This window comes from Blennius ocellaris, assembly GCF_963422515.1.
Source record: "Blennius ocellaris genome assembly, chromosome: 18".
Classification (NCBI taxonomy): domain Eukaryota; kingdom Metazoa; phylum Chordata; class Actinopteri; order Blenniiformes; family Blenniidae; genus Blennius; species Blennius ocellaris.
In genome coordinates, this window is record NC_137667.1 from 23,837,352 (window position 1) to 23,864,319 (window position 26,968).

General features: G+C 44.1%; 1 protein-coding gene across 1 annotated transcript in view; it reads left to right on the top strand.

Moving 5' to 3' along the window:
* The window catches only part of myt1la (myelin transcription factor 1-like, a), a gene marked incomplete at its 3' end in the record, with an annotated part of 95,416 nt that overhangs the window by 46,793 nt on the left and 21,655 nt on the right, over positions 1-26,968 (top strand). Inside the window, exons 5-12 of the mRNA XM_080514300.1 lie at positions 974-1,485; positions 2,877-3,501; positions 4,641-5,071; positions 11,354-11,488; positions 14,575-14,665; positions 19,860-19,970; positions 21,184-21,404; positions 24,597-24,886. Of these exons, the coding sequence (XP_080370426.1) occupies positions 974-1,485; positions 2,877-3,501; positions 4,641-5,071; positions 11,354-11,488; positions 14,575-14,665; positions 19,860-19,970; positions 21,184-21,404; positions 24,597-24,886 (2,416 nt within the window). The remainder of the gene's footprint in view (positions 1-973; positions 1,486-2,876; positions 3,502-4,640; positions 5,072-11,353; positions 11,489-14,574; positions 14,666-19,859; positions 19,971-21,183; positions 21,405-24,596; positions 24,887-26,968) is intronic.

Here is a 26,968-nt window from a genome sequence, read left to right on the forward strand (position 1 = left end):
GCGAACATCCCCAGATCAGACGGGGAAATCTTGCAAAACCTCACGAGATCAAACGTGATTCCAGAGTCAACAAACCTGGCAGACGAAGAGGCATGCAATGGCGATTGTTTGAGGTGTGTTTTTTTCCCCCGCGAAAAAAACAAGTTTTAAAAATAAGAGGCATTGGTTTGTCATGACAACTGTTTTGATTTTTGGATTCCCCGGCCGCTTCCAGTCTGGCGCCACTGCGTCACCTGGCTTTCTGATTGGCTATGCGTCACAGTCAACAGGCTCGTTGCGTCTTCCCCTCAGAGGACACCACACACAGTCAGAACTCCGGCCAAAACAATCCAACATGTTGAATATCCCCGATCTCAGATCGGAGCGGTCCTGACATCCTTCCAAGCAGACGAGAGCAGTCTTCAGACACCACACACAGTAGGAATATCTGATAAGATTATCTTATGATGATCTGAGCGTCCTTAAGATTGTCGGAAGGAGAGAATCGGGGCCAAAATCGGTCTAATTATACTGTCGTGTGAACCGGGCTTTAGTTAGCATGAGGAACAAACTACTAATAAAGTAGTTTCTCCTCCTCCAGGCAACAGGAGTTAATGAAATAGTAACTGAACTCTTTACTTATTATAATCATAATGGCAAAGCGAACAGTAACAATTGTCACAATGGATTAATAGTATCTGATTCACGAGAAGAAGAAGCCTAAACTTACTTTCTTCAACACTGCTCTACAAAAACAGATGAAATCAAAAAAAATTATGGAGCAATTCAATGTTTTTTTTCTGTCTTTCTTTGAGCTAAATTGTGAGTCTTAGTAGTTGTGAAAGTTCTCCAGGCAGATGGTGCAGATCACGCTGCAGTGCCTGGTCGTGCAGAGCATTGGGAGCTGGAGCTGGAATGGCTCAAACCATCAAACGGTGAAATGTCAGAACAAAGATGTCTGTTGATGGTGCGCGTGCCCTCTGTCTCACCTCAGCGTCTACGGCTGCCCACTGGCCAAGAAGAGGAAGGCTCTGGAAAAACAACCGCTGGAGCCAGCTGCCAAGAGGAGGCCCTTCCTCACCTCCTGCCCCGGTGAGGATGACGATGAGGAGGAGGAGGACGCTGGCACTTATGTCGGCTATGCGAATGAAGCCATGGAAGTGGGCCAGGAGGGGAAGGAACAGGGGGAGGTAGTGGAAGACGAGGAGGACGAGGAAGAGAGGGAGGGCGACGAGGAAGAGGATGGAGAGGTGGAGGACGAGTTCTCAGAGGAGCAGGAAGAGGAGGAGGAGGAGGAGGAGGAGGAAGAGGAGATAGAAGTGGAGAGAGCAGATCCAATGGGAGGTGGGAGGGCAGCGGAAGAAGAGGAAGAGGAGGATGAGGAGGAAGAAGACGACGAGGGGATGGACGAGGATGAAGAAGAGGTGGACGATGGCGACGATGAGGAGGAGCAGGATGATGAGCAGGAGGAGGAGGAGGAGGAAGAGGAGCAGAATCATCAGCTGGGTGAGTCACCACTTTCTCTTCAACGTAATTGACTCGTTTCAGTAAAAAAAAAAACCCGACAAATGTAATTAATTACGTTGCATGTTATGGAGGAAACTACTTCAATCTGGTTTTACCTGCAAACAGACCAAATACCACGTTCATGAAAACACTACGGATTTCAGTTTTCACTCCACCAATATGGGGAAGGCACAGTTAATAACCACACATACAATTTATCTCACTTATTTAATTTCTTCAAATTTCCCATTTCCCAGTTTAAATATATCATTTCCACTGAGAAGTCTGAATTTTCTGATATCCCAGTTCATCGTTCATTTCTTGTCATGCATTTCTTTGATTGGCTGGTTGTACAGCCGATGACAGCCGATGCCTTTGTGACCCTCAAGGGGATAGAAACCATATTTCAGCAGCACCCAGCAGGGTTGCTGTGTGAACAAGCAGCCAAAACACAACAAAGGTTCACCATTGAACAATGTTGTGCAAACATTTGTCTGCAGTAGTTCTGCTGTGGGCGTAGGTAAAGAAACTTCTTATGGAAGAAAACTGAGAAAGACGCCAGAAGGCCGTTGTTTTAACAGATGGATAGAGCTGGTAAAGCCTGGACTGTGTGTCTGGAACAGGCTCGCCTTCTTGGAGGTCAAACTGATCTCCACTCTTGGTTGCACTTTGGCGTCTGCAGTCAGAGAGGACTGAGCGAGCAGAGAAACTGAAGCCAGTCTCTGCAAGACCAGACCCCCCCCCCCCCTCCCCCCACCATCCCACCCCCCCGAACGCCCCCCGTGTCCTCAATCGCTTCTGACAGCGCCTAACGAATAATCGGGAGAGGAGCTCTGCTGAGTTATTAACTCAACTCAACCCCCCCCACATCTCGGCGGACGTGTCACATGTGCTCTGCCTCGGTTTCTCCTCCTGAGGATATTTATGGCTCCTGAATCAGAGCACCTCGCAAATGCCTCCCCCTTTCTTTTTTTCAATTTCTCTGTTCTCATTCGCCGCCTCTGTCCCCAAAATCAACAGCAAGGCTGAGCGGCAAGCAGAGGGCTGTGGCGCTCCGCACAGCTCTGGGTTGTATATTTTCTTTGTGAGTAGAAACAGTGGATCGTAATTAAGAGAGATGAAGCTAATATAATCAAGAATGTATCAGGAAAAAGTGGGTTCATCAACATTGCAGGCATGATTAGAAGCCATTAATGCTTCATCTCCACTTCATCAGCAGGACTCTGATGGAAGAAATTAACATAGTTGTTTTATGTGCAAACTCACTCCATTTTCTGGACTATTTATGTTGTTTATAGTGAAAAACATAGTGAAAACTGTCAAACTGTGTGATGTCCAAACAATGTGAAGCCGTAGCGGCTTGTTTTTTTTTTTGTCTTCCCTGACAGCAGAGAGCCACTATAAGCCCGGCGGACAATCAAAGCTTATCCCAATTCAAAAGGACGACAACAATAACAGCTGCGCCATCGGCGCGGGACATGGCACCGGCGAGGAGTACGAGAACTACGACGAGCTGGTGGCCAAGTCGCTGCTCAACCTCGGCAAGATCGCAGAGGACGCCGCCTACCAGGCCATGACTGAGTCTGAGATGAACAGCAACTCGTCCAACAGCGCCGGGGAGGACGACGAAGAGGAGGAGGATGACGACGGCAGCGAGCAGGGCGACAGGAAGGGCGAGCTGAGCGTGGACCTGGACAGCGACGTGGTGAGGGAGACCGTGGACTCCCTCAAGCTGCTGGCGCAGGGTCACGGCACCATGATGCCCGAAGACGGATACCCGGAAGGCACTATGGGGAACGACTGCAGCCACGTCAACGGGCGGCCCGGCCTCGGGGTCCGGGCGGACGAGAGCGAGGAGGAGGTGTGTCTCAGCAGCCTGGAGTGTCTGAGGAACCAGTGCTTCGATCTGGCCCGGAAGCTGAGTGAGACTCCGCCGTCTGACCGTCCCGTCATGCACGCCCTCCACCACCAGCTCAACAACCCTTCGGACCATCACATGGTCCACCATCTCAACAGGTGTGATTGGTTTTTTTTCTATTTTTCACACATTTGTGTAATATTAAAGTTATGTAACTATGACTACGTTACTGGATTCCAATCAGAGGTATCGTGTATGAAGGGTTGACAAGGAGGAGTCTGAGTTGGAAAGGGGGCTCCAGAGAGGGCTTTGAACTTTGATATACCTTGATGGAATCTGACCTGTCACTTCTTGACCGATCGGCCATACCCCCTGCTGCTCCAGGTGTGGGACAGCACGTGGATTTCTGTTCCAAGTTATTCTTTGCACTTTTTGTGGGTTGCACATGAACTATACAGCTCAACACTGCCCTCACAGGTCATTAGTGGTATTGCTCTGTGTGCCGAGCTCCCTGGAAATGTATAGAATTCAGTACTTGACGACGGACAGAAGGCTCCATCTATATCAGGGGGTGTCAGACATAACACCCATGGACCAAAGCTGGAACGCAAGAGACTCCAATCTGGCCCGCCCAAAAAACAAGAAAATTGTAACCATTTCATTGAAACAACTTTTTTTTTAAACTAATTTCTCAAGAGTAGTGACTCTCCACCTGTTTACATGCCAAAGTGTCCTTGAGCAAGACAATGAAACCTGTATTGCTCTCATTGGAGGGACAGCACCGTGCACCGCAGCCTCTATTGGTGTGTGAATGTGTGTTTGAATGGGTGAATGTGATTAATGATGTAAAGTATTTTGGGGCTACTCACACAGTTGAAAAGTCCATTTACCATTGACAACACAACTCTGAGATCCAAGCCTATAATATTGTTTGTACCACAGTAATTGAAATGACGTGCTAAAGCTCTCATGAGTCACTAAAATTCAGTGACATGTTCTCATTGCTGTATATGCTGATGCACATATGAAAAATGTCAAACAAACAAACAACAGGGTTTGGAGCCACTTAGTACTCTCCTCACAGTGTCGCACACAGGTCTTTGTCCAGGGTTGAAGGTCATGTGGTCATTCTAAATCGTGTTTATACATGACTGTAAGTGTGTGTACGTGAGACTTCTCTTGATGGACAGGTGACCCATCCAGGCAGTAACATGTCTTCGCCCTGAGTTGGATAAAGTGACACAAAAGATGATGAGATGGTGAGACAGCTTTACCAGGATTCCTGTCTCTTCTTCAGGTATGAGAGCTGCCAGCAGGGTGCCCAGGACGAGCGCAGCTACTCCGACATGGTGAACCTGCTGAAGCTGGAGGAGCAGCTGAGCCCGGGGTCCCGAGGCTACCAAGGCAGCTGCAGCCAGGAGGGTGACGAGGACACCACGTCGGTGGCCTCGGACCGCTCAGACGAGACCTTCGACATGGCCAAGGGAAACCTGTCGCTGCTAGAGAAGGCCATCGCCCTGGAGTCGGAGCGGGCGAAGGTCATGAGGGACCGCATGGCCTCGGAGCACGGCGGGCCCAGGCGGGACCACAACCACCACCACCATTACCACCATCATCATCATCACCAGCGCAGCCATGGCGAGGACAGCCCCAGGCTGAGCAGCACCGCAGAGGAGCGCAAACCTAGGATGCACCACGATGGGTTAAAGAGGGCGTACTACCCTAAAGGTAGGCAGCATAAACCCACACACTGACCCTCACCCTGCCACCATCGATCTGCACGCCGAAAATGTTTTTTGACACTGCAGGGAAATGTATTAAACCACAAACCTAAAGTGTTTCTGTAACTGTAAGTTTACACCGTAATGAACACAACACGTTGGACAAAATACCCATGTGCTACATAGCAATGAATTATAGCAGAAATGACGAGTTCAACAGAAAGAAACTACTGTACATACAGTATAATACTGTAATCAGTGTCATGTGTCACACAAAGTGTAACATTAACAGAGAAATAAATTATTAATACAAGTAACAGAAGTTCCTGATTTGTCCACTGGAGGGCACACTCTTTCAGTCATGACATGATGAGACCCTGCAGTGAACGGCAGACACAAACTTCCTGTTTCCAGATAAAACCAAATCTTTTGTTGCGATCTTGGGCTCTCGTTTGGAAAACGCTCCCATTTCATCTCTGTATCAATGGAGGAAAGAACTACTTTTTGAAAAGCACTCCGTCTTTGTGGAAACGGGGAAAATGCAACTTTTCAAAAAGTTTTCAAAATGCTCCGTCCCCACGGGAGTCGGGGAAAATACTACTCTCCTGCCCCTGCTCCTGCTCCTCCTGCTGCTCCTGCTCCTGCTCCTGCCCCTGCTCCTGCTCCTGCCCCTGCTCCTGCTCCTGCTCCTGCTCCTGCTCCTGCTCCTGCTCCTGCTCCTGCTCCTGCTCCTGCCCCTGCTCCTGCTCCTGCTCCTGCTCCTGCTCCTGCTCCTGCTCCTGCTCCTGCGCAGTATGACAGTAGTAACTAGTAGTTCTGCACATGCTCAGTAGAGGGACAATAAGAATAGTGTTTCCTCCAGAGTGTCAGGACTCCCAGTCCAGCTCCTCCTAGGACTTTAGTTTTATTTTGACAGTCACTGTAATAACAATCCTACATCATTGTCAAGTGTCTGTGTACTCCCATTGTTCATGTTTAAACTTTAAAGCTTTTCAAAACTAACAAAGAAAAAAAACACCACCCACTCATGGCTCAACATGCTAATCCATCTTTTTCTATTTCCAGATGGAGAAATATTGCTGCATTCATATAAAAATGAACTCAAAATACCAGAAAGGGAAGCTACAGCAGTGTTACAGTCACTAAGCCTACATTTATAGTGTTACTGTGACTGTACATCCTCACCTAAAACACTATGAAATGCATTTAAATTCAGAGCAATGCTGCATGTTTTGTTTTGCAGCTTTTCTTCATCCACACATTCCTCCTCTAATTCACATCTGGCAGACAAAAACTGTTCTTTTCCTTCCTTGTCTGGACTATTTTTACCACGACGCTCGGACTTTGAGAAACAGATTTAGCTCAGTCAGTCCTCTGTCACGCCACACCATCAAAATACATCTGTAATCACAGTGAGCGCCGGCTCATTACTGTGAAGGTTACGCCGGCTGTGACAAGGCTTTTACCCTTTTATTGGAGTCTTATTGAAACACTAGGAGGCTGCATGGTGGTTTTGTGAATTCAAGTCTGGGCCTTTATGTGCAGGCTTTGCATGTCCTTCCTCCTAAACACATTGTCATATGAAAACAAGAAGTTCTTTTTGTAGTTTTACCTGCAAGGAAATACTTTAAACCATGAGTGTCAAACACATTTCAGTTTGACACTCCTGTCAAAGGCTACATTTCATTCTGAGTGGGCTGAACTGGTAAAATAGTACCATGATAACCATTAAATATATATTTTTCTTTGTTGTGGTGCGGCGTACACGTGATGTGAATGTCTATATTTTTGGAAAAATCAAACTATTAGGACTATTAATGACTCCAAACACAACATACAACCAATGAAAGCTTCTGAGGCAAAATACAGTGAAATGTTAAAAAGAAGTTTATACAAACTCTTGTGGGCCAGTTACTTTGCTTGTTACTTGGACACATTGGGGGATATGTTAAAACATGGAAGAGCATATCACTCGTGTTTTGGTGCCCTGCAATATATCAAGTAAAAAACATAGAATTCGGTGCAAAGAATAGATGGTTTTACACAATGTGCCCATCCTGCTGGTGCTTCGGTTGCTCCCTTCATGCAGCTCCATGGATCCTCTGCCTCCTTCTTCACTGTTCCCAGCAATCTTCTTGTGTCTGGCAGCTCCATCTGCAACGTCCTCAATCCAACATGTCTCTTTATCAGCATATGTCCAATCCAGTTCATTTCATTTCTGGACTGCTCAGGATGAGTTGTCCATATTTATTCTATTACCCAGGGTGTCAAACATGAGGCCCGTGAGCCAAAACTGGCCTGTAAGAGGCTCCAACCCGGCCAAAGCAAATTGGAAAAATCTCAAAGAAAATATTCATTTTTCAAGAGTAGCGACGACACGACAGTGAGACCTGAGCTGAGATATCAGTGATGCTGTCATAAAAGCTAACAAACAAGCTTTAGCCACTGTCAGGGGGAGTTTGTAAAAACACCCAGAATGCAATGGCGAGAGGAGAAGTTTTTTAGACTTCTCGCTGTATTTTGCAGCAGAAAGTTTCATTAAAAATGGCTTCATGTTGCGCCTGAGAGTCATTTCACAATTTATTGTGAATAAGGTTGCCATTTTCCCTGTAAATAAAAGAATGCCCCCTCACTGGCTGGCCAGCCCGCTGGCCTTCGCTGTTCCTGGACTGGAAGTGAAGTTTGGTTTTTTTTAGCTCTTTTTTGTGTGTGAATTTTTTTTGAACTATTTCACTTGAACCTGAATTTAAGTAGATCTTTAGGCCGTTCTTTAGGTCAGCGGCTTGAAGAGCATCTACAAATGTTATACTCATGTATGAGTATGCCGTCAACACTTTTAATAAGTTTACTGTCATTTTACATATAAAGCGCCCTGTTAGTTATTAATTCATTTGACATTTTAAAGACTTTAATTCTAAAGATATTACAGGACAAAGTGCGTCCTTTTTCGCTCAATATGGGAGATGTACATTTGTTTGTAAATACGGGATGTTACATTTTTCAAGAGACAGTTGGCAATGCTAATTGTGATCCATTTTGCAATAACAAAGACATTTTCATCAAGTTGACATCGTAGAAATGGAGCCTCGCAGCATGATAATGCCTCCACCCTGTTTGACTTATTTTAGGTTTCATTCCGAGAGTAATTGGTTTTTCAGTATTTTCATCATGTATACTGTGCGCCACAAAAAAGAAAAACTTTAAAGTTTACATTATACCAGTCCGACCCACTCAAGATCAATTTGGGCTCTATTTGGCCTCTGAACTGAAATGTGTTTAAGCCACCTGATTTAAGTCTTCATATGCTGATTAACTGTTAAACCTTCCTGCTGGTTCAAACCTGTCAGCTGTTTCCAGGCCAGCTTCTCTCATTGTGTTTGACGTTTTGACTCTAATTTGACCCCTGTCTGACCTCCGTCTGGAAGCAGCTACTGATGTACAAAAAAGTCACAAAACTTTGACTTCACTGTCTTTTTTCCATTGAATGACTTTTCTGACCTCTTGCCTCTCAAAACCTGTTAAAACCCCCACTGTGTCGCCTCAGAGACGCTGCACATGAGGTAATGGCCACTCATTTTCTACATTCAGGGCTCATGCACTATGTTTTTGCAGATGTACGAATTTCCACTGACAACAGCTTATGCTGTTAAAACAGGCCAGTGTAGGAACATCAGGCCGGCTTGTCAGGCATGAGTAATGGCAATCTGCACGGCCCGTTAGGAGAGCAAATCTCATCTGTGGGACACTCTCTGGTCTATTTCTCTAAATCCATTCAAACACAAAACCCCCAATACTGCTGGGAGAGGGGAGACGCTGCAGTTACTTCGGTGAGCTTGGGACCATTTCATTAGCAGAGACGATCAGAGTACCTCAGTAAACCAGGGGTGTCAAACATGAGGCCCGTGGCCCAAAACTGGCCCCGAAGAGGCTGCAATCCAGCCAAACCACCAAGAAAATTATTAACTTATTGAAGAACACATTGATCGTTTGAACAACTTTCTTAAGAGTAGTGACACGACACGACACGACACTGAGACCCAAGCTGAGATCTCAGTGATGCTGCCATGAGAGCTAACTAACTAGCATTAGCCTCAGAGCCGCGCTGTCAGGGGGAGTTTATAAAAACACCCAGAATGCAACAGCTACAAGAGAAGTTTTCTGGACTTTTCACTGTATTTTGCACCAGAAGGTTTCATTGAAATTGGCTTTATGTTGAGATTGCTTGGTTTTATGAAAATATAGACATTCTCATTTGCACAATGACAAAAAAAGTTGATATTTAAAGGTTATTATGGCACAATTTTATCGGTTCATCCCACTCAAGATGAAACTGGGCTGAATTTGGAAGCTGAACTGGAATGAGTTTAACACCCCTGCATCAGAAGTGACTGTTTGTCTACAGGAAAGTTTTTTATTACGAGTTTGAATTTGTCAAAAATCGATAGCTCTTTCAACATTGTAGCATCAAATAAAGACTTGACTTTGTTTTGCTTTTAGGACATATCTTTAAGGTTTCTGGTTGACTGTTGGAAAATCCACCAGCATTTGGCTTTACTATCATTTACAAAATTAAGGTAATTGGTGAAAAAAAGGCTGGCAACTCGGATACAAGTATCAGGTATAGAGTCCGCTACTACACGGAATACTCATACTGTGACTGTGAGCAAAAGATTGTTCGTACAACACCAGCAACTTAATCACCAGACACATTTGGACTGACAGTTAGCCTGATGTTACTCAGTAGTTTAACTGCTCAGCCATGCAACATGTTACATGCTACGAAGTTTTGGGGCTCACACACCAGTGATGCTACATGCTACATGCTAAGGAGTTTCAGGGCTAATACACCAAGGATGCTATATGCTACATGCTAAAGAGTTTCAGGGCTCACACACCAGTGATGCTAAATGCTAAGGAGTTTCGGGGCTCATAGAACAGTGATGCTATATGCTACATGCTAAGATGTTTCAGGGCTCACACAATGGCAATGCTACATGCTAAAGAGTTTCAGGGCTCATACACCAAGGATGCTATATGGTACATGCTAAGGAATTTCAGGGCTCATACAACAGTGATGCCATATGCTATATGTTAAGGAGTTTCAGGGCTCACACAACAGCGATGCTACATGCTACATGCTAAGGTGTTTCGGGGGTCACACAACAGCAATGCTACATGCTAAAGATTTTCAGGGCTCATACACCAGTGATGCTACATACTGAGGTGTTTCAGGGCTCATACACCAGGGATGCCACATGCTAAGCAGTTTCAGGGCTCATACACCAGGGATGCTACATACTGAGGTGTTTCAGGGCTCATACACCAGGGATGCTACATACTGAGGTGTTTCAGGGCTCATACACCAGGGATGCTACATACTGAGGTGTTTCAGGGCTCATACACCAGTGATGCTACATACTGAGGTGTTTCAGGGCTCATACACCAGTGATGCTACATACTGAGGTGTTTCAGGGCTCATACACCAGTGATGCTACATACTGAGGTGTTTCAGGGCTCATACACCAGGGATGCCACATGCTAAGCAGTTTCAGGGCTCACACTACAGCAGTGCTACATGCTACACGCTATAAGGGGTTTGAGGACTCATACACCAGGGATGCTACATGCTAGATGCTAAGGAGTTTTGGGGCTCACACACCAGCAATGTTACATGCTACATGCTAAGGAGTTGCGGGGCTCACACACCAGCAATGCTACATGCTAGACATGATTATCGTCTGACTCATTAACAGCGAGCTCGGTCCCTCGGTAGGCGGTCTACAGTACGCATAGCACAATGCGTTAACAGCATTTAATCAGCACTTGTATCGGTTCTCGGTATAAGCAAGTAGCAAAAGGTTAGTTCTCATACTTGTTCACGTCCTTTAATAAGAGGTATTGGTGCAACTGTACTGGGAACGACTGGCTGAAGTCCCCATAAACCCAAATATAAGAAATGAATTGATTTTATTTGAGTCAATATTCAAGACTCAGTAATCGCAGGTGCAAATGTAACCAGGTGAAAATGATATTGAGACATGCTGTGGAAAACAGAGGAAGGTATAAATATGACCTATGTGGGAGGACAATGATGCATAATCAGCCCTGATTGATCGATTGTTTCTCAAACAATCTGAAAACAGCCGTCAAGTAGTCCAACATCACACCCACAGCATTACAAAGCTAAACCGATCTGCGCTGTGGGTGTCAGCTCAGCATCCAGCACCAGTCCTGTTCAGTTTCCTCTGAAGACGCTCAGACTCCTATTTCTCTCTGTCCTGTCCAGCAGAGTCCTCCAGGGGCGAGAAGAAGGAGAGCAAGTGTCCCACGCCAGGCTGCGACGGGACCGGTCATGTGACCGGTCTGTACCCACACCACCGCAGCCTGTCGGGCTGCCCCCACAAAGACCGGGTCCCGCCGGAGAGTAGGTCCCCTCGGCATGCATGTCTGGAAACACAATGGAAAGAAAGTCAAAAACACTGGTCTGACAAGTCATTTCAGCTGGAAAACTTCAGGTGATGGACATCAAGTTTGCTTTGATGTCCATCACCTGAAGCCATGTCTGAACAGATACGTTAAAGGAATTACGTCTATATTCAGAGAAGGTAAGGCAATTTGGTTAATTATCCTAATAAGATATGTTGTTTATAGCAACATGATCTTCAATTTGTCAAACATGAAAGCTAAAAAAAAACTATGTTAACTATATAATTATACATAAGGTTACAATACCAATGCTGGACAATACTTGATGTCATTCTAATGACTGATTCACTCATTAAATCAGTCAGTAGGAGGAAGATCCTCTATATTCTGGAGGTTAGTGGAGGAAGGTGGTCTATAATGTGGTTGTTAGCTGAAGTTACATCACTCAGTAGGGAATTTGGAAAGTTATCAGTTGGGAAAAGTCTCTCATCTGGAAATTTCCCATTTACATCCCCAACAACCCAAAACTGAAAATAAGTTTTTGTTGTCAGGAAGCCACACTTATTACACACGTTTAGCCTACAAAGAACATCCTGCAGCAGCAGGTTAGTGTAGACAAAAATAACAAAAACTATTTCACCCATTGATGTGTTGAACAACATAATGTTTCGTGAGCCTCTAATGACTTGTTGGAAGGACTGTGTCCCAGTGACAGTCAGGCATGTCGGCCATCCACCATCCGTCCTGCATGACTCTGCATCTGTGTTTAAACGGGTTGCTCAGCGTTGACTTGGTGAAACTGACGATCAGCCGATGATGTATCGTTTAATCAGCACGACGTGTGACGAGGTCACCAACTTGTATTTTTAACACGCTTTTGATCGATGGATGGGAAGAGCTTCACAGTAAATCTTGATCACCGAAACATTAGTTTCGAGTTTGAGCTTCAAAGGCTGCTGAACTTTTCAAACAGAGTTTAATGTAACTTCATTTCTCTCTCGAGTTGTCTGAGTCTGAGTATCAGAATCATCCAAAGTGAACATGATGAGGTGCTGAAGTGAAGAGTGACTGTGATTACTCTGTCACCACAAAGGCTTTGTTTTCTTCCTTTTGTTGTCCTTGTCCTCCGTTACTTTCTTTTCCCTCATCACGCCACCTGCCCGGTGCCTCGTTCTTCCATGTGTCCGTGTTGCTGATCTAACATGAAGAGCATGGAGAATCAGTTTGAGTCTCAAACAACAACCTGCATGAGATCATCTCTAACCATTCACTCATTTAATCCCTGCGCTGGCAGGTAGACCGCTGCACTGGATTAGTTTAGATGTTTGGTAATACAGAGCTGCACCAGTAGAACAGAGCTAATGCTTTAATATTAAAGTCAACTGAAGTGGAAATGAGAGTTTCTTCTCGATGATTGGTGTTCAACCTGCAGCTGTGCAGGCACATGGCTGTTTGGCCCTTTTGTAGTGGCTCCTTGAAGCTTTCACTAAATTATACCTATATGAACATTTGATCTTATTTTCATTTTATTTACATACCAGAGTCCTTTTCAAAACGATTATTACTTCTGGGATAAAAATGGCTGGAAAAAAGGCACGATAACTAAAATTGAAGAAAAGGATAAAATGACAACAAAAAAAGAAAATGGAAGAAATTTTTTTAAACTGCTTAGAAAAGTGATAAATGATTAAAATATCCTTCCATCTTATGGCCTTAAGACTCCATAACTCCTCTCTTTAAATAGTATTAGCTGTTTTCCTTGCATATATTAATGTTTAAAATTACTTGTTTAATTTTTCTTATTCGTTTGATATTCAACTTTTTTTCTATGTATTAATTTCTATTCTATTCTTCCACTAGCCTCATTTTAAAGGTTCAATGTGTTTTGTGCCTCCAGACATATTTGATTTGTTTGAAAAATCTCAAAAATGGCTCTTTTGGTCATAGAAGTTGCAGACCCCTGTTTTCGTGTCATAGCTGCTGCTGTGGATTCATTTATGCATTTATGCTGATTCAACCTTAATCTGGTTTAATTCAATTCAGTTGAGACATGGTTTGAAGGATTTACTGACATTTATTGTCGGTAAGCCCATCATACAGATTGAAATGAATATGATTTTTTTAATCTGAAGAGTAAAATGTACTTTATTAACCTCACTTCAATTAAACAGCTGCTGCTGTAATGTTTAGTAGAAGTGAACGATACACAGACGCCTTCATTGAAGGAATTAGGTAGGATTAATTCCGACCCCATTTCAAGTGAAAACTCAGAACTTTTGTAGCATTTTAGTGTGTCCGTTAACGCGAGTCACTGAACATGCAACTTTTTGAAAATGGCAATGGCTCCCAAGGTGGACCTTTTCAAAAACACTCCATGTCAATAGATATGGGGGAGAATGCAACTTTTTGAAAAATGCCCTGACTCTGGCTCCATGAAACCAGGAAAACAACTTTTTGAAAACCTCCGACTCCATAATCCATGGAAACAGAGAGAAATGCACATAGCCTGCTTAGTCTCAGTGAAAATGAAGAAAAACTTCACTTTTTTCAAACATGCTATGTTTGCAGTGTTACAATAATTTGTTACTTTTTACCGATGAATATTTGGTGACTAAACATGTATCACATTTTCTTGAGTTTTGCTGAATCAAAACAAAAGAAAGAACTTTAAACTACATCCAAATTAAAGGATGTACTTTTATGTGAAAAGCATTCAAAAACAAATTAAAACAAAGAGCTGCAGAAACATCAGTCATGTAATACTGCTTTGCACCACCAGCTGGTCTAATGAGTCACCCTTCAGGCCTTAACCAGAAAGAATGGGAAATTCAACAAGTGTATTGACTCACTACTGCCATCCAGAGCACAAAGAGGGAACAGCTTGACTCTTACTGTATCTTGTAAAGCTATAGACGACACAAACATACCTCCGTAACATCATCCTTCTCTCAGAGCACGCTGTGGCAGTGTCGGTGTCCGTCCTGTGATCCGGTGCATGCCTAACCATTGAAGCTGAACGCCCGTTAACTCTCCTGTCTGCTCCTAACCCTCGCTGTCTTTCTCACCTTCTCCTGTCTGTCAAAGTCCTTGCCATGTATGAGAATGTTTTAAAGTGCCCTACTCCTGGCTGCTCTGGACGGGGTCATGTCAATAGCAACAGGAACTCGCACCGCAGGTGAGTGAAGAAGCCTTCAGCCTGGTGTGTGTGCTGTCTGGGCAGGAGAACTCAACCAATGACAGTATTAGTATGTCACATTTCAGACAGGTAATGAAACCCAAAGTGCTTCGTAGACGATCAACAGTGTAAATGCTTGGTTAGTTATTTCTATAAATATAGCGAGGCATGCACCGAGGCCGATACCAGGTGTGTGAAACACATAGCCTTCTCATATAATTTGCATATGGAGGGAATTAGGCTTCATGGTATTTAAGATGTACTTGTATCAGTACTCGATATTGACAAGTAGCTAAAGGTTACTTGTTCTTTAAAAAAGTGTTATTGGTGAAATGTCCGTGTACTCGCCATTGTTTGTAGGTTATTTTCTGTGCCTGTTTGTGTGCGTGGTTTCATTACACAAGCAGCCAGTGGCCCCAACTCGTAGCCCAACATGCTAACTATATTATTTTCAGCGTTTCTGCCGTTGCCATGTCAATAAACATCGTTTTCAAAATGTTGAAACCGTTCTGAAATGATAACTCAAAAACGATGCGTTTTCACTTGAAATGTTGTCATGAAAACACGTCTAAATTACCTGTGTGTGTGTGTGTGTGTGTGTGTGTGCGTGCGTGCGTGCGTGCGTGCGTGCGTGTGTGTGTGTGTGTGTGTGTCATCAGCTCAGTGAGCTTCTAGAATGCCACTAGATGGATGAATAAAATGGATGACGCTCCACTGTAAGGTTCGGCTGCCGTGTTGTGGGTGTCAGTTCTACTGTGTGGTTTCCCTCCATGGAAGTTTGGCTGATTGGTCCCTCCTAATTGCTGCAGAGCGTGAACGGATGTCTGCACGGTTCTTTAAATGGAGTCTGTGACCGAGTCCGCGAGCCAATTTAAATCAGCTCCCGGTGTCAGAGGGTCTCCGCTTGCCACAGAACGCTCCAGAAGCGGAAGGAGCAAGCGGATCGACCGAATGAGTGCGTGCCTGTGTGAGTGTGTGTGAGCGCCATTCAGGAATGAAGGGGTTAACACCCTTAATGCCACTGCAGAATGACTTTGAAAATGCTTAAAGGTTCAGTATATGAGAAATGTAAGTCATTTTGAATAAAAATATGTAGTTTCACTCCGACCTAACTACAATTTATATCATGTGATCGACTCAAGTATCAATTGGATTTTCTTCAGTTTCCCAGCTTTGAAAATGTCCTCGAGGGAAAAGTGTGTACGGTGTGACAAGGCCGAGTGTAGGGCTGTGTCTACACGACAGTGTTTTGTGGAAAGTGGAAATGCAAGACGTTTGTTAGGTTTTGGGTGTTTGTTTACATGACAACGGTGCTCAGAGCTACTTACAATGGAACTTTGTGGAAACGCTCTGACTCTGTCTCCATGGAAACGAGGGAAACTCCTGTACATGGCAGAAACACTGCTCCTGCTCCTGCTACTGCTCCTGGCCCTAGTAACTAGTAGTTGTGCACATGCTCAGTAGCTCGACAGTAAGAACAGTGTTTCCTCCAGAGTGTCATGACTCCCAGACTCGATCCTCCTGGACTTGGTACTTTTAATTTGACAGTCACCGTGATAACAATCCAACTTGGTGGTCTGTCCGCGAGAATGTCCTGTTCTCCCAGTGTTAGTGTTTGTAGTGTGTTGCTCTCTGCTGCATGTGTGTGTGTGCTTTTATTACAAAAACAACCAACAGTGCCAACTAATGGCCCAACATGCTCACGACATTGTTTTCAGTTTTTCTGTCGTTTCCATGTAGCCGAATATCGTTTTCAACACGTTTTGCTGTCTAAACGTGAAACTTTTCGGAAACAATGCATTTTCACTTGAAAATGGGGTCTAAGGCCCCGTTTACCCGACAACGAATACGAGTGTATCCACAAAACTTTCTTCACTTCTGCTTGGGTCCGTTTGTATGACACCAGTGTTCTGATCCACTGTATCGTGAAGTTTTTATCCCGGCTCCCAAGGTCGAAACATTCTTTTATGGCTATTCCTTCCTGCAGAGATTGATGGAGGCGGAGCCTGTTACTGCGCCTACGCAACTCTCCCCCTTCCTTCCCCTTCCATTCCTTGTAAACAAACATGGCGACCCGCAGTAGTTTGACTCACGGTCCACATTCTAGTTTTATCGTCCATATCAGTAGTTTAACAGTTGACCCTCCCTGTTAGCATCTGATTCCTTCTCAGTCCACTGCGATGTCAGGTCCTCTCCATTTTCACTATGTTTATAGTGTATTGTTCTTTGCACATGTCTGTGTAGTTTCATTACAAAATCAAGCAACAGTGCCCTCCTCTGGCCCGGTAGACTAACTACATCATTATCAGTGTGTCTGCTGCTGCAGTGTGAATGCACTCCTTTTGTTAACCGATTAGTTGTCGTCACGTGAAACATTGTCGTGTAAACAGGGTCTCAGTGATGAAGCACCGCAGTGCTGCAGTGTTCCACATGAAGGTGTCACATCGCCGTTGGTCTTTGTTTTGCACCAGCTTTGGGGTTTTCCCTCCTTAAGACAGCGGATGATATATCACAGCTCTACAAGGTGAAGGAGTGACACAGATTTCCACCACAAACAATCCCCGTGTATGGCACGCGCAACTGAAGCAGAGTTACATTTTAATTTGTTCTGTGCTGAAGGTGTGTCTGCGTCATATCGGCAGTTCAGCTGTTTAACAGGCAGAGCAGTGCATGAAAGGCAAAGCACTGAATGCTCTCTCTTGCTCTCTCTCTCTCTCTCTCTCGCTCTCTCTCTCTCTCTGTCTCTCTCTCTCTCACACACAAACACGCACGGCTTTGAATTATGTAAATTGATTAGGTTTCACGCTCATTTTCTCACACATACGTAATGCTTCAGATCACAGGCTCTCTATCACACGCACGCACGCACGCACGCACGCACACACACACACACACACACACACACACACACACACACACACACACACACACACACACACACACACACACACACACACACACACACACACAGTCAGACAGTTACAAATTAGCTCACAGACAGCAGCAGCAGCACACGTGTGCTTGCAGACTGAACACGCACGCACGCACGCACACACACACACACACACACACACACACAGTCAGACGTGGCTGCAGGGTGTGTTATGTAGCACAGCTCCACTGGGAGAAGAAACAAAGCCGTAGATCGCTAGCATAGCTGCTGCTAGCTACCAGCTTTCATGTCTGGCAGTCGCCATGGAAACACCTTCATAGACACTCCTGTCATCCTTAAAGAGCGGGAGCGTGTGCACATTTGTCTTGACGGTGTTTCATCCCTACTGCCGGTGTGAAGCAATTAGGACGGGCTGAATTGACAGAGTAGAGAACAAGCAGGACTTTGTAGCTCCGTGTTTCAGCCAATCAGCCGCTGCGTCACCCCACATCACCTTATGTCACCCCACATCACCCTGATTCGTTACTCAAATTGGTGAACTAGCTTGCCCCATTCTTACTCTCTTTAAGACTTTCAAAGCTGATCCTGTAATCGACGCTGGCATTTATTTCTTTCTCCTTGTGAGCAACTAATTAGGGGCTAAATCCAAAATGTCTAATCACCCTTCAATCACTGCAGATACAGCAGCGGTGGGTTTGTGTGATCTGAAACATTTCTCCCAGTCTCACTTGACTTCAGATGAAGTAACAAAACAAAAAAGCTGAATGATAAAAAAATTTTTGGAAGGTGTTGCCTGTTAACACTTGTCTCTGGAAGTCGGTGTGAAGTGACAGCTCTGTTAAACCGAGGTGTTTTTTTTTTTTCATTTGTTTGTGGGACAGAAAATCAACAAATGCTCTCAACTCACTGGAGGGATCTGTGTTTATGTGGCTCCGCCCTGAAATAATCATTAAAATGGTCTCTACGACCAAGCCAATAACCGAATTACGAAACTAAGATCGTTTTTTCTTTTTTGTAACAATGCTGCTTGGCAAGAAATCAAAGTCACCATTGGAATGCTTCTGTAATTCCTTGTTTTCCCAAACATCTGGGAAAAAATCTCTACCAAAGTGAAAAGAGCTGTTCTTTGCTGATGACTCCTGTTTGGAGGATTTAGGTCTAATGAAACAAGACATATCATCTACATTATACAAAAACATCAGTAAAGGGTAATTGAATGATTTCTACCTTCTACCCAAACCCGACTCTCTATGCAAACCAGGGTTTGAATCCCTACTTTCTACTCAAACGCTAACTCTTACCAGAACCAGTTTGAATCCCTACCTGAACTAGGATTTGAATCCCTACCCCCTACCCAAATGAGGGTTTGAATCCCTGCCTCCTACCAAATCCTACCCCCTACCTAAACTAGGGTTTGGATCCCTGCCCCCTAGCCAAACCCTACCACCTACCCAAACTAGGGTTTGAATCCCTACCCTCTACCCACACCAGGATTTTAATCCCTACCTCCTACCCTATGTCTTACCAGAACCAGGGTTTGAATCCCTATCTCCTACCCAAACCCTACCTCTTTCTAGGACCAGGGTTTTAATCCTTTCCCCCCTACCTTAGGCAGGGATTGAAAAACGATTCTCACCAGAACCAGGTTTGAATCCCTACCCCCTATCCAAACCCCACCACTTTCCAGAACCAGGTTTGGATCCCTACCCCCTACGCAAACCAGGGTTTGAATCCCTGCCATTTATCCCAAACTGTACCTCTTTCTTGAACCAGGGTTTGAATCCCTACCATCTACCTAAACCTATCTGAAATTGTTTCCATGGAAACTGACATTGTTTTCAAAATGTTTCTGAGACAACACAGAAAACATCACCATTTTCACTTGAAAAAGTGATAAATTGGGCCTCAGTTATTCACAGACGTCACAGCTAATCCGTTGTTCAACCTGATTGAATGACTTTTGAGATCCCAGGATAGAAGTGATCGCTGTTATCATCAGTCTCTATAATATGAGTCTAAGCTGTGTTTCATAAAGTAAGTAGTCACACTATCAAACTATAATTTAATCAGTCAGTAACCCAGTAATACCTTCACCTTGTAATGTCGTCTGCCTATTTGTTATTGTCAAGCTGCTATTTTTCAATCCATATTTAATTCTGAGGTTCGTTTCCCGGCAGCTGAACTGCTCTTTGTTCAGAGTCAGATGTTAAGTTTCTTTATAAAGACTATGTCTTGAGTGTGTTTGTATTTATACCAGTACACTGTGTCACCAGGCTGTCTCCCCCCTACCCTCTCCCTCAGCTTGTCCGGTTGTCCCATCGCTGCTGCAGAGAAGATGGCGAAGGTCCATGAGAAGAGTCACACTCCTGAAAGCGGCAGTAAGAGCAATCAGACGTCAGACCGGGTCCTCAGGTACCTCCCACTCTGTAATGATGCAGTGAGATCACTTTATATAACATGCCAATTGTTATACATGTTCATTTGTGGATGTTAAATTGTGCATTTAATAGTGGAAGTATGGCAGACCAACCAACACTTAATACATTCACTTGCTCAGTAGCATTTAAAAAGTAAGCTCACCCCCCTTTCTCTCTCTCTCTCTCTCTCTCTCTCACACACACACACACACACACACACACACACACACACACACACACACACACACACACACACACACACACACACACACACACACACACACCAAATGGTACTGTAGATTCATCAATATTGGAAGAGTGAATCATTAAGTCTCACAAAATTCTGCATACTGTAAGTTATCATGAATATCTTAACTGTCAACATTTTCCACTGAGTACTGGGAGATATTAGCTTCGTATTTCAAATAAGGAAGCCAAATGTTTCAAAAAATTCATCTACAAATTTTGCATGAACTTTGTGTTCAGGTACACTGTGAAAGCTCCAGCAAAATGTGGTGATTTATTTTTTTGTACTTGATTTGTAATAAATAGAAATAATTAATAGAATCACCCAAAACCTTATTCTTCTTGAATTTTTCCAAAGAAATTGTATTATTCTGTCCCGCTGGTCATGTTTGAAATGTAAAGTGATGAATCAGGATTCATAATGTGCATATGAAATAATCATGTACAATGAAAACTGTGTGGACCTACTTGTTTTATCATCATATTTGAAATCATAAAACAACATTACACTGTATTTTCCTTAATTAGGGATGCTAAATGGGGTTATATATGTACCATACTGTAAACCTGCAAACAGACCAAGTTGGACCCAATAAAGGTGTAAATGTTAAGTTAATGTTAATGTTGTGATGCATTGTCGACACTGTTTGAGAATAGTAAAGTGACTTTATTATTCTAATGTTTGACCCCCTCTGACACTACTTCTGTTCGGTCCTTCCAAAGGGATGGAGGCTCTGATTCTGAATGTCCTGTGGTCCTGTGTGTTTTATTTAGCTCTAGGAAGGCATGACAGGGATGATAGAGCATCAAACCCTCAATCTCATGATATTCCTCTTAAAGAAACGGGCTCCGACAAGATTCCTGATCTGGTCATCAGAGTTCAACACCAGATTCCCAGCAGCTTACTGAACTGTGGCAGAGCATCTCTACTTTGACTTATTTAGTCATGCTCTGCGTTTCAGGCCGATGTGCTTCGTGAAGCAGCTGGAGATCCCCCAGTATGGCTACAAGAACAATGTTCCCACCAGCACGCCGCGCTCCAACCTGGCCAAGGAGCTGGAGAAGTACTCCAAAACCAGCTATGACTACAGCGGCTACGACAACCAACACAGCAGCTACGGAAAGAGAATTCCCACAAACAAATCCCACCACGGGCGGGACACCTCCCCGAAGGGTTATGACGGTAAGGATAAACTCACAAATCACAAATAAATGGGCACTTGTGTTGATTACATTACTAAATAACAAATTGCATTTTCATTTTCTGATGTTGGATTCTTAATTAAATATGAGTTTAACAAATTATACACAGATTTCATGGATTTTACTGTCAGTCTTTTGTCTTGTTGAAGGGAATCATCACACCAAGGGGGAATTCTATTCATTTTCCTTTTCTGGGGAGAACAGTTGTACTTGATGATAAAAGCACTATGACACACACACTCACACAAATACGCACACGCACACACAAGCTCATGTATTCTCTTTGTTAAACCTCTGAAAACATTGGTGTTTTCCACCTCTCTTTGTGGCGAGAGTGAAAGCGGTGGCAGAGTTATGGAAATGCCAAGCTCGGAGCCAGCCTCCTCGGAGCAGAGGACGGAGGGATGGATGGAGGGAGGAGGTGCAGATGGAGGGATTGTGAAATAGGAGAGAGATAATGGAGGCGAGCCCTGCTTCTTTGGCCGGGAGCCATTAGTGAGACGCAGGCAGGAGGGAGGTTTTTAGACGAGGTGTCTGTGCTCCCCTCCGTCACGACTCCCTCCCTCCCTCCACTCCACCATCCTTCCCGCCATCAGCCGAGTCCCGATCCTCCGTCCAACCACCACGTTGTCCACACAGCAGGCTCCCTCGAAGTCTTACCATGAGTTCCTTCCGTCATTCAAAGGACACACTTGGTGTTTTCCAACTGGCAACCAAACCAAGAACCGTCTCAAATGTTAATCCGTCTCCAAATACTTTATCTCTCTTGTCTGTGGGTCTCCATCCTGAATATACTCCCTTCTACACACATATTATTTTTTTTCAAAAAGGGGCTCAGTTCTTATCATGTTGGTTTAAAGCGAACCCATGGAATATCACGGTATGATGGAGAGCTAACACATTTACTAACTCATTATTTACGAATTTTGTTAATATTAGTTACAGGTGTAGGCCAGGGGAAGAGCATACATTCATATTTTACAGCATCTTACTTCAAATCGCTCACTTTAAAAAAATGTAGGCCCCATTTACACAACATTTCAAGAGAAAATGCATCGTTTTTGCATTTTTGTTTCAGAAAAATTTCACATTTAAATGGCAACATTTTGAAAGTTAGGTCTGACGGGAGAAGCTTGTTTGTCAAATACATTGTTTTGACTTTTATTTTGAAGTTTTGTCTAGACATTTTGTTGGTAAATAGGGTTGGTAAGAAGCACTTACTTAGTTGTGGGTCTCGGGTCGCGTGCACTCCCGCTCTCCTGGAGGGATCCCTGGTCATTCGCGATGCTCCCACATCTACAAAATCCTAAGTGAATGAAAGTCAGAAAGTGGAGCAGCCGGCTGACAGCCACAGAGAGATGGACTACTCTCCGCGGTGTAAATTACAACACAGTGGCGCTACGCGGCGAAGTAAAAAAACAAAAACAAAACGGTACCAGCCGGGCCCAGTATAGTATCGTCTTTAAAGCCGTCAGTACCACGATACCAATCCGAATACACCGAATATACTGAACAACCCTACTACTGAGCATGTACACAACTATTTGCTATGGTCGTGGTGAGCATGTGCAGTAGCAGCATTTCAGAAAAGTTGCATTTTTCCCCGTTTCCATGGAGACAGAGCCCAAGCATTTTCAAAAGGTTCCACCTTGGGAGCCGTTTTCAAAAGTTTTCGTTCTGGGTGGCTCCTTGCACCATTTAATCATGTAAACAGAACCCAAAACACCAAGAAGGTTTCTGTTTTGACTTGTAAACGGGTCCTTAATGAGTGAATACAGTTGTCCCTCGTTTATCGTGGGGGTTACGCTCTAAAAATAACCCACAATCAGCGAAATCCATGAAGTAGTTAACTTTTTTAGTAAGTATTATATATGTTTTAAGGCTGTAAAACCCCTCACCACACACTTAATACACTTTTCTCAGACAGGAATTAACATTTTCTCACGTTTCTCTCTTGTTTAAACACTCCCAAAGTTCAAACCTTCATAGATTTTAAAACATAAACATACCTCTGCCTTTTGGCTTCGACCACCGGTGCCTTTGTCCACATTGTGGGGTTTGTCAGGAACAAAACTTGCAAACATGCAGCACTTCAGAGTCGCACTGCTATCGATCAGACATTGATGTATATTTGGTAAGTCGAACGCATTCATGAGACATGGCATGGAGATTCATTGACAAGGGTCTACAGTCCCTTAGCCAATCAGGACACAGAATACATTGCGCAGGTTCTCCCTTAGCCAACCAGGATGCAGAACACTGTCCACGTTCATATGCTGATAAAAAAAAAAAGCATAGAAAATTGCACACAAAAAATCTGCGAAACAGCGAGGTGAAGCACGTTACAGTGAGGCAACTGTACGTCACTGAGCCACCCCACACAGTGCTGACAGCTCAGCTAATGTGTCACAGCTCCTCTACAATAACACAGTTACACTTGATTGAAAGTAGAGTCACATCTGTGATGCTATTGGCCTTGGGTCTGCCCATCTAACGTGGAACAGATTTCTACTGTGGTAGCCCTCAATCTTGCCCCGATCCTGTGCTATTCATACATTTCATCATATGTTATTGATCATATCAGCTAGTTATACTGTGCAGATGGCTAGTTCGGAGTGTGCTGCACCAGCCTCCGGTTTGTGATTCATCACGCCACTAGCAGAGCAGATTTGTTGGTGAAGGACTTTTGGGACATCTGGTGCTGACTTGTTTTGCTTTCTTTGATAGAAAATTTATTAAAAATATAAATGTTTCAAGTGAGAGCAGAATGTCATCAGGCATTGCGTCCACGTCCTTTCGGGAAGCTGAGCTGGACAGAGCTGGTAACGAAACACATGCTGTAAACTTTATTTGTGGTTTTTGCAGGTTTCTTTTGTTTTTGTCAATATCGAGTGGTGCACTTCCTTATCTTTGTCACTAAGCCTATTGTACGCATTGTTTCAAATGCAACAGACATTCTTTTTTGGGGGGGAGGGATGACAGACCAGTTCCAAAAAAACCAGTTTGGCTCAACGCCAGCAACTGGCTTCCAAATCAACCCCTATCTGTGTGTGTGTGTGTGTGTGTGTGTGTGTGTGTGTGTGTGTGTGTGTGTGTGTGTGTGTGTGTGTGTGTGTGTGTGTGTGTGTGTGTGTGTGTGTGTGTGTGTGTGTGTGTGTGTGTTTCCCTACAGCCAAGCGTTACTGTAAGACGTCCAGCCCGGCCAGCAGTACAACCAGCAGCTACGCTCCCAGCAGCAGCAGCAGCCTGAGCTGTGGAGGAGGAGGAGGCGGTGGCAGCGGGGGTGGAGGAGGGGGAGGAGGAGGAAGCAGCGCGAGCAGCACCTGCAGTAAGAGCAGCTTTGACTACACCCACGACATGGAGGCGGCCCACATGGCGGCCACAGCCATCCTCAACCTGTCGACTCGGTGCCGGGAGCTCCCGCACGCTCTGGGAGGGAAACCCCAGGACCTGCTGACACAGGTAATGCACAGAAAACAGTAAGGGAGGAGGAGGATGCCGGCTGCCTTGACACAACACACTCACTTTCAGAATAGCAGGAGGACAAATATGAACATTTTGGAAACACTCAATGAATTTGCAACTCGACCCTTCGTTGGCCAAGTGACCATATTTGGTAACGTCCTGATTTCTTCCGTTAAAACTAACGTGTATATGAAGGTAGTTCTGGGTACCATGACGCTTCTAGCTTGGGATTTCTAGACTGTATCACACTTCTGCTTCACATTTATCATAGGAACATAAAAAGTTCAAATTTTGCCCCACTGCCACCACATTAGATAGATGATGTCAAACTATTAATGCAAGTTACCATTTGTCCTCTTTGAAACTAATTTGACCAGAAAGGGCATGTCTATGCTACTTTTAGGCCAAACTCAACTCAACGGGGCCTGAGTGGCAGCGGTGGCCAAGAGGTTAGACAAGCAGATGGGAGTTTGTAGGTTGGAATCCCACTGCTGACGTGTCGCCACTGTCTGTCCCTGAGCGTGACCCTTCAACCCCACCAGCTCCCTGGAGCGTCTCAGGCCCTGTTTACGCGACAATGATTACGTGTCTATCCGCAAAGCTTTCTTCACTGTTGGGGTTCGTTTACAAGGCACCAGTGTGCGGATGCACTGTATCTGCAAAGTTTTTAACCCAGCTCCTAAGTTGGAAAGTTTCTTTCACGGCCGCTCATCCCTCCTGCACAGACTGCTGGAGGCTATTTAGCCTGTTACTGTGCGTGCGCAACCCTCCCCCCCTTTCCCTTGTAAACAAACATGGCGACCTGCAGTGGTATGACTCGCAGTCAGTATTCTTGTTTTATCGTCCATATCAGTAGTTTTATAGTTGAGACTCACCCCTGATAGTATCCGATGCGTCATCAGTCCATGCGGGTGTCGGGTTCCCTCCATTTTCTTCATATTTATAGCGTATTCTTCTCTGCACACATCTGTGTGGTTTTGTTACAAAATCAAGCAACAGCGCCCTCCCATGGCCCGACATACTAACTACATTGCTGTCCCTGTATCCACTGCTGCAGTGTAAACACACTCCTTTTTTTTTAACGGATTAGGTGTTGTCACGTGAAACGTTGTCGTGTAAACAGGGCCTTAATGCCGCCACACCTCCGCATCCAAGAAAGAAGATGAGCCAGTGTGGAAGAAAATAAAAGAAATTTCCCCAAGGGGATTAATAAGGCATGAGTAGGTTAGATTAGTTTAGTTAGAAAGTGGGAAATACAAGTTCTTGATTATGTCAGAGGCAGTGTGATGCCACAGTTAACGTCGGGCTTCTATGTGGACGTTACATTGTTGACCAGGTAGTTCAAGGGGAATTAATTCAGGTTCTACATTCAGCCCAATTTCATCTTGAGTGGTCTGGACAGGTAAAATAATGCATTAATAACCTTTAAATTTCAACGTTATTCTTTGTTGTGGAGACAATGTCAATATTTTCACTTTGTGAAGACAATGTCAATATTCTCACAAAAACCAAACAATCAATAAAAAAAATACTATAATCTCAAAAAAGCCAACTTTAATGAAAGCTTCTGGTGTGAAATACATGTCGGAAAGGGGGCAGGATCTATCTATCTATCTATCTATCTATCTATCTATCTATCTATCTATCTATCTATCTATCTATCTATCTATCTATCTATCTATCTATCTATCTATCTCGATCTTTGTCATTGATAAAGATGAAGTGATGAACATTATATTGTAATAACAATAGTGATGTTGCATCGATCTATGTGGTGATCTATGGCTCCAATGGCATAATGAGAAAAATCAGCTTAGAAAAGGGTGTTATTCAGTAGTTTTCCTCAGTCACTTTGGTGCTTTGCTCACATCACTATTAACATTTGCACAGTCAGTGCATTTCTCAAAACAATTAGTGCAAACTGCAAAACCTAGTGGATAACCTGCAAAAGCACATCACTTGCTCAAAATGGATAGTCCACTGCTCAAAAGCAAGTATTCATGTCAATGTAACTACCAGTGTGAATCGTTTATGAATAAGATCGTCAAATGCCTTTGTCATGTTTTCATGATGACAGTT